Raw genomic sequence first — 13,862 nt, forward strand, 5'->3', positions numbered from 1 at the left:
TGCCTTATAATAAGGACCAGAGAGAGTATATAGTTCATGTAGAATCTCATAGTAGGTTTGATTAGTACAATGTACTCTTATTATGTACATATGTACTGATTACATTATTTCCATACTAATGACAACTAGGTGGGAAGCCCGTGCTTCGCGCGGTCAGTTAAAACATTACACTGTAAAATGCCTCGAAACATTGAAAACACACTATCAAGACAAATAAGCTGTTAGTTTATAATCTTAAATAACAATATTAGTTGCTATATTATCATTTTTATCACAAGTTCACAAACTACTTGTAAGTTCCTAAAAATAAAAGATGCATCATGGTCAAGCTAGAAAGCAGGGATACTTCATCTGGGTGAAGAACTGCGTAGGGGATACTTGGGGTTGCGGGGGTGCGGCGGAGTGCGGCGGGATACGCAATGTGGCGTATCGGTGGAGGCAGTGATGGGGATACGCGGGGGTGCGGGGATGGGGGTGCGGGAGTGGCACAAATCATAATTTTTTACAACTTTTTTTTTTTAAAAAAACTTAAAATTAGTTGGTCAAAATCATGGAAGCCTTGATTATGCTCAATTGAATCACTTAAATTGCAATAGTTATTTATGTATTCTAATTGTCAAGACATAAGGATGATTAATTTAGTTATTCCACTATTTTGTTCTACTTAAATGCATCTTATGCATTATTTATATTATATATAATATATTTAATATTTTAATATTTGCCGTATCCCCCCGCACCCGTATCCCCATATTTTGGAATTTGACGAATTCCCGTATCCACGTACTGCGCACCCGCACTCCCGCACCCGCACTCAAGCTTCCTAGTGGTCAAGATACAGAAGCAATACAAGCATAATACCTTAAACACTACATGAGATTTGCTTGTATCTTTAATCCCAATCGCACCCCGGAATGGTTTGCAAGGTTCGCCAAAAATCACACAAAATAGTTTAAACACTACTACCATATTTAACAGCACTTCATAGAAGAAAACATAAGCTGAAAATTAAATTACAGGGCAATAATTTTGTTCTCCATTACAGCTATATGTAACATTTACAAAACATTTAACCCAAGGGTGTTGCAAAACTTATCAAATTAAGAGGGCAACACAACTATATGATGATATGATCAAAAGGGGTTATGCTCCTATCGAGTCATTTACAATCCATTCATTAAATATTACAGTGTAGCTAGTGTAGTTAATGAGATCGATAAAGCTATTGGATGTTGCTGAAGATGCAAGACCAAAATCATGGTTTGTCAGCTACAAATTCTTATACTCCAGTCGTACATGCGCAGGAAGAGTAAAGGAGTCACCTATACCAATGCCACCAGGACGTGAGACCGAAGTCGCCAAGACCGCCTTCAATTGGTGCAATGTGTGTGTGTATATATACGATCAGACATCAGACGATCAGAGCTTTGATGCGGAGAGGCAAATTTAAAGAAGAGACAACAAAAAAGAGGCACAAATATAACAAAATTGTCATTCATCTTTTCATTAGCCCTATATATTTCTCAGCTTTTTCAATCTTGAAAACAATCAAAACCCTAAACCAGTCATTTCAATCCCTTCTACCTGAATCACCAACACATTAGTAAAAAATGATGGAGTTACATACTGAAACAAAGCAAATATTATGTATGTTTAGGAAGATTTCAAATGTATGAAAAAATAATGCAGATGGTCTAATTAAAAAAAAATAGCTACTTAAATTCATACCTTGTCGAATATGTGATATTCAGCTTTGAATTTAGTGCAAGCAAACTCTACGATTTCTTCATTAGTTCTCGGCTCCTGTGATTCAAACTGGTTGCAAGGAAATGCAAGAATCTCTAAACATGGATTACCGGAACATGTTCAGAGTTGAGTTTAATTGTGATGCCCTAAAACTTCTCCATGTCAATTACAAACCAGATAGAAACAGAGGCAAGTAAATAACCTTGATCCTTGTATTTTTCATACACCTTTGCCAGCTCTGCGTAGGTTGAATTGGTTAAGCCACTGCAACAAATAACAAAAGGATCATCACATTAACTCTTTTTGGTATATACAGAACAACGTGTTGATGTCGCGCTTTACAAAAAGTTGCCATTTGATAAATCGATCAAAAGTGAAATCATGCCTCAAGAACAACTCCTAAGCAAATCAAATGAGCCACAAAGACTACTGACCAGAAGACGGGAAAGCGCCGCATCACCCTCCTGAGACCCTGCTTTATATAGATAGATAGATATAGTTCGACCTGTAATGTAGTGGCAACAGAAGCAGAATCATCAGATCAAGAAACTAAAGATGGGTTTCAAGAATTATTCACAATGGTGCGAAATCTAACAATTAAACAGATGCTTTCGGCCTTTATAAATCCCCAATGAATGAAGAGGAATCACGCGTAACTCCTCAGTTCTCAAATCAAAATAACACAAAATCACATTTTATAATCACATTTGCTAAAAATACAATCACAAACCTCGGAACCAAGAACATGAGAAGTTGCAAAAACTCTAAACATTATAAAAACTAATTTTAAGGAACCACGCCACACAGTAGCACCCAGTAGTTCCAAGAACACAAAAAAGACGCACAATCCAGAGACACCAAGAAACTTAAAAATCAAAAACACCCATCAAAGAATCAACAAATTAATAAACCACCAACTCAAAAAATTGATCAAAACCACAAATTTAACCCCTATACAGTAAAAACTCTATAAATTAATAATGTCGGGACCGGGGAAATTTATTAATTTAGAGAGTTATTAATTTATCGATTAAATTAATAATTATTAATTTAAAGAGTTTTTAATCGATTATACTGTAAATACCAAACAAAAAAACATATCTTATATATATAAATTAATATACCAAACAAAAAGGCAAATTAGTCTATGCCTCTTAGAATTACAGCGAACTTTGGGACTCAATATAAATGAGTAACTACCGTGTTCATATGTATTGGAAATCAGTAACGACTTTTAAAGTACTGTACAACAAATGTAAACAGGAGGAATAAATGTGTTCAATATATTCTTAAACAATTTTGGGATATATAAATTACATGAATATGTTAGAGTATTCAAACCATATCTCACAGGATGGCCCGAAATCTAAAAAGAAAAGGAAAACAGACAACTATTGAATCATATTTCAATAGAGTGTAATACATTTTTTTCAGTTTCTATGAAATATTAATTTATGATTTTTTTGGGACCGAAAATTATAAAGGGATCTCCTAAAAAATTATTATCTTATTATTTTATCGAGTTTTTCAATTTTTTACATTGGCCCAAGTCGGGATTGGACAAATTTATTATTTTGGAGAGTTTATTAATTTACCGAGTATTAACTTAAAGAGTTTCCACTGTAAATCAATATATACAACATATAGACACATATAAGCAATGAAAAAGGAGAGAGCTTGAGAATCACCTCTGCAATATGGTACGATGAACCAAAAACTGCAAACTCGTACCCTAAACAACCAATCCTCCACGCTACCATTGATATCAGAAAGATAAGAGCAATCCATAGCTGGTCCAGAAATAAACAACATGTGCAAAAAGATTGTCCAGGGGCTTCAGTTACGAACCAGGTAACTGAAGTGCCTGTCTAAATCCCAGACAGAACAAACCTGAAGGCAAGCGGAGGGGCAGAAAGGGTTGATCATAAATATTCACAGCAGCATCTATTAATTGAATTCACCTGAATATAAAAGAAATAGGGAAGAACGCATAGAGCAGAGATTTTGGTTTAAGAGTGTAAGAAGCGCCACGTAGGCCGCCCGAGATTTTCCTTTATACAGGTATATAGATTGAAAGGTGGTCATCATCCCATTAGCATACTACTTTCGATTTATTATTGTTGTCTTTATAATATTAACTAGTATTAGTGTCTGTGCAAGACACGGGCCTCATATAAAACTCGTATAGTTTTTAATGTACACAAGTATAAGTATGCTAAATAGAAGAAGTTTTGTACGGGAGTGAATATATACAATGCAAAAGTATCACCCAAGCAAGAAGATGTATTATCGAGCTATATTAAAGAGTTATTTTTTATTTATCCTCTATTTTTCATCTTTGAACTTATTTATTGAAGTTTATACATTTAATTTTCTAGAATAAAATGATTTGTACAAATGTAATGTTGTGTTTGGTTGGGGTGAATGATTCCGGAAGGAATGGAATGAAAAATAAACTATATTATGAGCAATTGTTAACAAATTTCATTCTACACTCCATTCCATTCCTTACATTATGTGCTAGAGATCATACCTTCAATTTTGACATGGAATGCTCCATTCTCTCCTACCCCCAATTTCTTCTCAAATTTCATCATAGCAATTTTGCACTCACTTAAATTTATTTCAAAACTTCTCTCCAATCTCTATTAGTTCCAACTATTTTTACTCATTCCATTCCATTCTACCCAACCAAACACAACATAAAGGTTTTGTGTTACTCGTAAAAAAGGACAATTTTTTTTACCAATAAGTTAGAACAATGTTCTCGAGAGTGTGTAGGGCATGAATAAAATGAATATAAATATATTTTCAAACACAGAAGTTTTGGTGGCTTCATTTTCGAGGTAAAAGTTACTACTCCCTCCGTCCCTTTTTATCTGTCCATTTTGGAAAAAAAACACATACCAAGGAATAATTGATTGTATGAACTTTTTCATTAAATACCTCTAATTAATATCTTGAAAATGGTGGAATACCCCTACTTTATGTCTTGAAAACATGAATTCAACCAAGTTTTAAATAAGTCAAGTCTTGAAAATTGAAATTATGGAGATATATTTGAAAAACTATCATTAAATTGGTTTTGAAAGTATAAATGGACAGATAAATAGGGACAAATTTTTACTTCCAAAGTGGACAGATAAATAGGGACGGAGGGAGTATTATGGATAAATGGTCGTGTGACTCCATGGTCTGTCGTTCATCATTAAGTATCACATTCAAATTAGTTTCAAAAAAAAGTACCACATTCAAATAAATCTATGTTTAAGAGATTTGTACTTTTTTGTCCTTATATAGGTGGAAGATTGCGAGTTTTTAATTTTTTTGCGTCAGAATATTTTGGAGATGTGAAATAATTCATTGAAAGTATGATGTATTAAATATATATTTACGTTCATTGTTCCAAAATAAACCTTGACCTTATTGCCGAGAAATGACGGGAAAATTATAATTTCATGTGTCATATCTGAGAATTCCATAATCTCCAATATTAAGGATAATTATTTTTTGGTACCAATTTGAGTTATCATAATACAATAAATATTGTTTAGTATAATAGAAATTTTTGGAATCTAGAAGCAGAGATAGACCTGTCATAAGGCTCAGCAAAAATATTACATTTAATGGAGGTGAAGGAGGTTGAAACTGGGACTCTCTGAATGATGTAGCTGTCAAATATACCATTTTTAACAGAAGTATCAAGAAAGGATCACTATACAATATAATATGATAGTGTTATTAAGGAACAAATTTCTAACATGGATTAGCCAAAATCAACACAAGATCGATATCAGGATTCCAGGTAGCGACGTCTAGTGTTAAGCATCCTCCAAAGATTCTCCAACAAGATATATTGGCCTATTTGGCGATTCTCCAATCTAACTGTTCTTTCAACCAGTTTCACCAATTCTGAGCTATAAGAGATAGAAGAAGCAAAGTGGTAGCTGAGGTATTGACCTACTGACATGGTACCATTATCATAGAAAGGTCCTTAACTGACTATAAGAACCCTACTCATTAACGTCACACAATGAGGACAAAAAAATGAATATGTTGTGCTTATGTAATACAGAGATGAAAGGGACCTGGAAATGGTGTCCAGTCATCAATAAGAATATGCAAGCACCATATATCAAAATTCCTTTGAAGGGAAAAAAAGAAATAAGAATAATTGTTAGCATTTGGCAATACTCAATAACATTATTAAATTATTGAGAAATGGTAATTTACATAATTTAAATAGCCTCCACAGATCTTGAACCCTAGACTCACTAAAGCTCAAATCCCCGACTTGTACTGAGCAGACTTGAGAGTGCTAATGAACCTACTGCCCAAGCCTTTGATATTGCAAATAAAGTCTAATTCCAAATCCATCAAGACCTGCAATTTTTATAAGAAACTCTTTATTAATAATGTATGCATGCAAAAAAACGCACAAACAAATGTCATCCTTGTGATAAGTGACCAGTTTTTCTCAGATTGAGAGTTTCATAGACTCGTAATACAATAAGGATAAGCTTGAAATAGGAAACCTGTTAAAAAGAGCAAAAGAGGAGAGTTTTCTCGTGTGGAAGAGCACTCCGACTGGGAAAACCAATGTGGTGGACCACCGTCAGATGTTGTGCGCAAATGCTGGAGGGTTCTAAGTAGTCCTTGAAGCTCCAACACTACATTTCCTCAATTTTATCACCTGTTTTTTTAGAAATGGAATTACTCGTGTTTCTTGCACTAATATCTGCAGTAGCTGAAATAAATAGCTTCTGTTATCTCTTTCAATGTTATTGCAACTTCTGATATCCTCTGCACTTTTTTCTCAAATATTGTACTGTTTAATATGATCACATGGCAAAATGAAAACTTGAACATGTACCCATCTTGTCTTGGATAAGTCTTTGTATTTTTCTACTGAATGAAGTTACTTGGAGGGTATTGAAGCAATGTGAGCACATTAATGTGACTGTGTACCTAATGCCTGGCAGGAAAACAATCATACTAAAAGATGTTACACGTACTAAGTCATGTATCTTGATTTAATATTTCGTTTTGTCACCAATTTTAATCAATCTAAGTTTGAGGGAAAGAACCACTTAAGCTGTGCTCCCTTAAAAAACGAAGCCATATAAGAAAGTTTAAATAAGTGAAGACTTTGGCAACATTAGTGCAGAGATATCAAAACTTTAAAAAGAGCTTGCAGTAAACTGTGGAGCTCTGGAGTCAATGTTCCCAATTAGAATACATCACCTTCAGGTATGCCTAAAGTAAAGATCAACCACAACTCATACAAACCAAAGTAATCTGGCGTAAATACGTTTTGAATTAAACTGGAATTTCAAATTAATGAACTTATCTGTTAACTCGGCTAATTAAAGATCTTAAGAAACACAGATTCCTCGAATGTATGAAACAAAGTTTGGCAGGATTAATCATATTGCCAGTAATAAACCTGTATAAATTCATACATTTATGCTACAACTTGCAATGATCTTTATTCTATTTAAGAGAATAATAAAACTCTCCGTGGAAAATTCATTAACGCCTAAATAGTGTTAGCATAGTATGCCAAATAATTAGATAAAAAGGAAAACACATTTTTAAGGATATTACTTCTCAGTATTAGTCTGATATATGCAAATCTATACTTTTTTTAGGGCGGGGGGCTGCTTGCTTAATCACAAGCAACAATAATTAAAATTATCATATTTTGTAATTTAAAGTTTTAACATTCGGACATCAGGTACTTCAGTTTATTAAGAAAAAGCAAACATAGATTGTTCAGACTTTATCAAAATGAAACCACAACAACAATAGTGAAAAACTGCACCTGCATACACCACCAGTGTTAAGTTGCCCAACCTCGCGACCACTTGCAATAATAATTCTCCTCCTGGTTTATTTTCATAACAGATAAAAAATTACAAATAAAGCCACCGTATGATATAATGATCTACTTAATCACACAAATTATTATATAATCATACAAACTGAGATTATGTCTGCTGACTCTTCTTCATTGGTTTCAAGTCTATGATATGCAGATAGATATGTAAAAAGTTACGTTACACAACTGTAAAGTCCTAAACTTAATTCTCTCAATAGGATAGCATCATAAAAGAATCTAGAACTCCCAAATTTCCATCCTAAGCTACGGAAAATCAGTGCTGAAAGTAACATATATTGCATACTTTTAATATCTCAGTTGCTGCAGGACTTAGGCAAGGAACAAACCAACCAAATAAACTATAGCTATCAAAAGATGTATAAATTTTTAAATAAATCAATAAAATATCTCATATCAACTGAATGCATATGACATATACTGCTCACCACTCAAGCACATTTATGTAAACCCCGAGTCACTCACGACACAATGCTATACAATAAGCATAGTGGCACTATCAGACACAATCATAGTGACCCTATCAAATGGGTTCACCCTACATGTTCGATGAATTGTGCAAGTGAATTGGATCTTCTTTACATCGATTCAATTTGGAATGTTTGTGAAATGTTTCACTGTATCGTAAGAATCCTCCTCCCTTAAATCAAATGGTGATTTTATGCAGAAACACTTCACTTCACACAAATATAGTATCCCAAATAAAAGTCATTTTTCATGTAAAAATAGAGATGCCAATTTCTACAGAAACAACAAATTGCAAAAGGGGGTCAATTCTAGTCTCACCACGTATCCAAATACTTGCAATACAAATCTTCCAAACAAGAGAAGAAGATTTCCACTCTTCACCCTACACAACAGAGTAGACACACATTAATAAAACCCCATCAAATACAACCATTACAAATCGCAATACCCACACATATACATACAAACAAATTAAAATGAATTACCCATATAGAAATAAAGCTAAATTGATCACAACACATACCTCAATTTGAGCTTCAGATTGAGGTATAATAGTGATTAATCGCCATTAAGAAATGGTCTACGAATCATATTTTGAAGAGTGAATGGTACAGGGAAAGGCTGATTTCCACATCCACAGTATCCTTTTACAAGAATAGAGAATAACATATATAAATACAAGAAAGAACACAATCAACGGCACATAACATAAACCAAACTGATCCAGACACTCGATCAACACGACATACCTGACCCTCCATAAACAGTCTTATATTCATGGACCCAGTGTTTGATAGGGTTTATGGCGTCAGGGAGTTGAGGGGCAGACGCACTGAGTCGCAGAACTCTTCTCCAATGTAGCATAGATTTCTGAAATTGAGAAAAGGGGGATGGGGGGGCTCCTTCAAATTACTGACCACCCTGAATCAATTCTTTACAAAACTAACCACCTTTTTTTTCACTTCACAAAACTAACCACCCTAATTCACAAAAACCAGGGGCGAACACCACACAAATTATTTTTGCAGCAGGCCCTGGGAGGGGCGAACAACAAACATTTTTCCTTATATGTTCGCCCCCCCCACGGGCGAACATAGAAGGGAAAATGTTTGTGGGTTTGCTCAAAAATTCTTCACTTTTCAGTTCGTTTATTTAATTTATAAAAAATTCAAAAAAAGGGGAAATTGTGATATATTATTTATATTATTATATTTTATAATATTATATTATATAATGATATAATATTACAAAATTATTTTATATTAAAATATAATATTTTAATATTTAAGTTCATATTTAAGCTCATAAAAGATAAATAATATTATTATTGTTTTATTTTTGTTAATCCGAAAACGTCATGTAATATCTTGTCCCGAATGCATTTGATCAAACACAGCACTTTTATTCATAGAAGATATTAAAACAACGATAACACGACTTAAATTGAAAAGCAGAAAACAATCACGACGAAACTACAGACCACTTAATCGTCCTCGGACGACATTACACTATCAGAATAATAATCCGGAGCGGTGACCAATGCAAGGTATTGTTGTTCCTTAAACCGGTCCCCTTCTTCCCGAAACATCCTAGCATCATCGTATAGACTCTGACGATGCAGTCGCAGATTCATGCGATTCTCCTCTTCTCTCGCTCTGAAGAGGGCGGCCTCCAGCTGTTGCGGCGTTTCTCGAGGCATAGTACGAGCCCTTTGTTTAGGAATCGGAATCCCAGCTAGTGCACAATGTTCCATGCACACTTCATGCCTACGCACACGCCACTCCCACTCATTCAACATGGTGGTAATCGACTGAGGGGAGTATCGTAAATTAGGGTTTAAAGAGTACGTAAAGTCATCATCACACCACCATTTTCTACCCATGGCAACAAACAGATCACCTGGTGTGTAACTCATGATTTATGATGAACTATATCTTGTGTGAGGTCTATGGTTGTGTGTGCATTGTGCATATTGTATGTGAACCTATTTATAGGCATAGCATAACATTGCAACGAAATAATGCTGATATTCACATGATCAACAGTTGTATCCCATAATGCTGATATTCACATGATCAACAGTAGTATCTCATAATGCAGAGGTTCACATGATGAACAGTATGTCATAAAGTAAAGGTTCTGCAGAAAGTAAGGCTGCATTAGAATTAAAGCCAAAGGACTTGTAAAATCCTAAATTATTATCAGATCCGGAAAGATTTTTAGCCACTTGTAATGCATTATTTTGAAGGGGAATAACTGCATCCTTCAATAACATATCAAACTGCAAGGACTTGTCATATCAAACTTTAATTATGAGTTGTCTACTCACCCCTTTAAATTGCAGCTACTGTTCTACTGCATTACAAGTTTGACTCAAAAAGATACAAGAAATGCAGAGACTTGTCATTTCAAATATTTTAATTATTTTAATCAAATGTAATTTTATTAAAACTTTATGTAATGCTTGTGTTTCCTTTAATTTTATGTAATGCTTGTGTTCTTTTAATTTTATGTAATGCTTGTGTTTCCTTTAAATTACACATGCCTCAGTTTATGTAATGCTTGGATTAACAATAATAAAAAATAAGCACTAAAATATGTGGTTTTTTCGGTAATATGAATAATTTTGTTTAGGTTAATATAAATAGATATTGCTCATATCATTCTGATTTGCAAAAATTATTACTGCAAATAAAAGTACATTTGATAAGTTCGAGGTCTTTAATATTCTCAATCCTGAATTATGTCGACATAATAGTCGGAATCATAATCTTCATCATCATCTTCAGCATCAGCGGCCACCGAGGTATGCTTTTCATTGCAATCATAAAGAAAATTTGGCACATCTCCCCATACTTCCCAAAATTTAGCTTCTTCACGTGCATCAAGTTTCTTCTGCAGTGCATCACATTCTTTCGTAATTCCAGCCATGTATCGATTGTAGCGAGCATCAGAAAATGGGATACCCAACCGACGAAGTCTGTCAAAATAAAGTTGTTGAACTTCAGGATAACGTTCCGACTCGTCTAATACCTCCTGATATGTCGGCACCCAATCTTTGCCCTTTCTGATTCTCCTAGTAGTAAACTTGCGGAAAGAGTTGTTGAATTTCATCTGGGCCAGCTCTCGAGCGTGCTCTTCGGCCTGGCGACGTTTCTCCTGTAAGATCTCCTCTTTAAGGCTCATTGGAGCCCCCCCTGGATGCTGATTCGTCGCCATCCGTCCCATTGGTGGGCGACGCTTTTGTTGTACGACCGGTTGTTGGTTGTTCTGGTTGCTGCGCATTCCTCCCAACAATAGCTCCGGTTGTCTTCTCTCTTGTTTTTTAGGCGTTTTTCATAGCCGGGGGTCATTGGTGCCTTGCCCTTATCCATTCTGGGGTGATTGAAGTGATTAAAAGAAGAAGTGTTGCAATGACAAACAATAAAATGAGTGAAGTGTATGTGTTGAATGTATGGGGGAGAACATATTTATAGGACAGCTCCACATTGAATTATTGTTGTAATATTATGTATATTCAAAAGTAGTTGCAGTTATGACATAATTCAAAATTTGTATTATGGCAACTCCCTGCACTGCTCTTCTTGCATGTTTAAAATTTCGAAATGACAAGTCTCTGCTGCATTTTTGTCTAGGGTATCTTAAAATTTTCTTCAGCTTTCTTTTGCAGGTACTTTATACAAAGCATGCATATTACTGTAGAGTTGCAGTGTGTTGTCAAGCTATCATGTCATGCTTATTACTGTACACATGTGAACCATGTCTTTTTGCAGAACCTCTTGTATCTTTTTCAGTCAAACTTGTAATGCATGCACAGAAGAACAGTAACTGCAATTTAAAGGGGCGAGTAGACTACTCATATTTAAAGTTTGATATGACAAGTCCTTGCAGTTTGATATGTTATTGAAGGATTCATTGATTCCCCTTGAAAATAATGCATTACTAGTGAACTGCAGCTTTTCTTTTTGCAGAACCTTTAATTTATGACCTACTGTTGATCATGTGAACCTCTGCATTATCAGATACGACTATTCTCATTAGAAAAATTTGTATCAAAAATATTACTCTATCGTTAGTGGAAATTTTGAAAATATTATATATTGAGTTTCACACATTTTTTATGAATGGTATTACATCCAAATGAAAGATTCCGAGTCCTACTATTTTTGCTAATATTTTTAGATTTTTAAAATTTTATCAACTATTTATTTTTAATTTTTTGATTGTTTTATTTGATTTAAATAAAAATAAATAGGAGAAGTTTTTATTCCGTTTATTTATCCCGTTTATTTATTGCTTTAACACCATAAGCAATAAGTTTATGTAAATGCTTCTGTTTCGTACAAGTGCTTGAAACCCCTTTTATCAAAGGAGCAATTATAACTCCTCCTGCTCATGCACAGTATACGTATAATCACCTCCTATGCATTATTACACTTGTGAAGCACCAATTATTCAACTAGCTAGCCTACTATTCATGCACAGTATGTTTCTCTTTATATGTTGAAGCTCTCCATGCATATTGAATCACATCTAAACACAGCAAACCCAGTTTCAAACTCTTCAAAAATTAGAGAAGCACACAAACACCCAAAAACACACAACCACAAAAATGGCAAGCTACGTAAACGTGAACATCTTCTGGGGCGGTGAAATCGTGAAGCAAGATAACGATGTTATCTATACGGCTGATCCAAAAGAGATGAGGTTTATCAAATTCGGCACTACATTGGAAGAGTTACACGATATTGTGTATGAGGTTATGAACATAAGTAGGCATCACTGGAATTTGAAACTCAGTTTCAAATATCCTAGACTTGGTGTCGGTAACCTCGTAACAGGATATTTTGTAAAGTCCATTAGGTCGGACGACGATGTGAGGAGGATGCTAAGCATCCCCGGACGATTTTTGTATGGGATGGGAGACGTATGGATGTTTGTTGAAGCTGAGAGTGTTGCTCAGCAAAGCCAACCCTATGAAGCCCCATGGACCCAACAATCTGGGCAGTCGCATACATTTCTTGATAGCCAACAATATGATGGGAACTATGCAGGAAACTGTGGTGGGGGTTACGGTGGCGACTATGGAGGAAGCGAGTTGGGGTCTATGGCCGGATGGTCAAATAGCGTATTCCAAAGTGGCTACAACTACGGGACCGTAGGGCATACAGAAGTTGCTGAGGAGGACATACAATTGTCGCAGCCTCGTCAAACGCGAGACAGAAGTGCAGCTGTGAATCTTGCACTTCACGGGGACGAAGAAGATGAAGAAAATGCCACGGAAAGAGCATTAACTACAAGTGACGATTCGGATTGGAATCTGTCAGACGAAGAGGTTGAGGAAGAATCTGAAGACTTTTCAGAAGCCGACTCGGATGAAGTCCGAGAGGGGAATACCTCGTTGCAGACGCGCGATATGTCTGTTTATGTATCAAGGGCTGCATGGTTTGGATCTCAGCAGTACGAGACTGAGATAGTGTCCAATGTGGACACTATGATGTCCCACGGGTTCAATCCATCCGTTGATGAGTTAGGCGTCGGCGCCATGTTTCGTAACAAAGAGGTTCTAATCTCGGCGGTTAAGGAGGCACATATTAAAATGAATCGGAACTTTGTTGTGCAAAAAAGCACTACGCAAAAATACAAAGTCAAGTGTACAGTCTATGGTTGTAAGTGGAAGTTAAGGGCGGCGAAGAAAAAGCAGCACGGTATGTTTGAAATCACAGAATGTCCTGAGACACACACGTGC

General features: G+C 35.3%; 2 protein-coding genes across 7 annotated transcripts; both read right to left on the reverse strand.

The window, feature by feature from the left end:
- Positions 1-1,548: 1,548 nt before the first annotated feature.
- On the reverse strand, positions 1,549-3,506 carry LOC135147912 (probable phospholipid hydroperoxide glutathione peroxidase 6, mitochondrial). The gene is made up of 6 exons (XM_064081963.1): positions 3,435-3,506; positions 2,477-2,611; positions 2,181-2,251; positions 1,949-2,010; positions 1,729-1,841; positions 1,549-1,584 (listed from the first exon to the last, which is right to left on the reverse strand). Exons 1-6 carry the CDS (start codon positions 3,504-3,506, stop codon positions 1,549-1,551), a joined length of 489 nt encoding a protein of 162 aa, XP_063938033.1.
- A 1,941-nt stretch (positions 3,507-5,447) lies between these two features.
- Positions 5,448-9,170, reverse strand: LOC108193810 (uncharacterized). 6 transcript variants are annotated; one of them, XM_064082213.1, is made up of 7 exons: positions 8,863-9,163; positions 8,432-8,495; positions 7,571-7,633; positions 6,620-6,721; positions 6,282-6,493; positions 5,835-6,129; positions 5,448-5,663 (listed from the first exon to the last, which is right to left on the reverse strand). In XM_064082213.1, exons 1-5 carry the CDS (start codon positions 8,890-8,892, stop codon positions 6,417-6,419), a joined length of 336 nt encoding a protein of 111 aa, XP_063938283.1. In that variant the 5' UTR covers positions 8,893-9,163; the 3' UTR covers positions 5,448-5,663; positions 5,835-6,129; positions 6,282-6,416. The 6 variants fall into 6 exon arrangements, 3 of the variants coding, with proteins under 3 accessions (XP_063938283.1, XP_063938284.1, XP_063938282.1); XR_001801272.2 differs by adding an exon at positions 8,637-8,757 and having other exon boundaries at positions 5,448-6,129; positions 6,282-6,721; positions 8,863-9,044; XR_001801277.2 differs by lacking the exon at positions 6,620-6,721 and adding an exon at positions 8,637-8,757 and having other exon boundaries at positions 5,448-6,129; positions 8,863-9,030.
- Positions 9,171-13,862: the final 4,692 nt, after the last annotated feature.

This window comes from Daucus carota, chromosome 7 (assembly GCF_001625215.2).
Source record: "Daucus carota subsp. sativus chromosome 7, DH1 v3.0, whole genome shotgun sequence".
NCBI lineage: Eukaryota > Viridiplantae > Streptophyta > Magnoliopsida > Apiales > Apiaceae > Daucus > Daucus carota.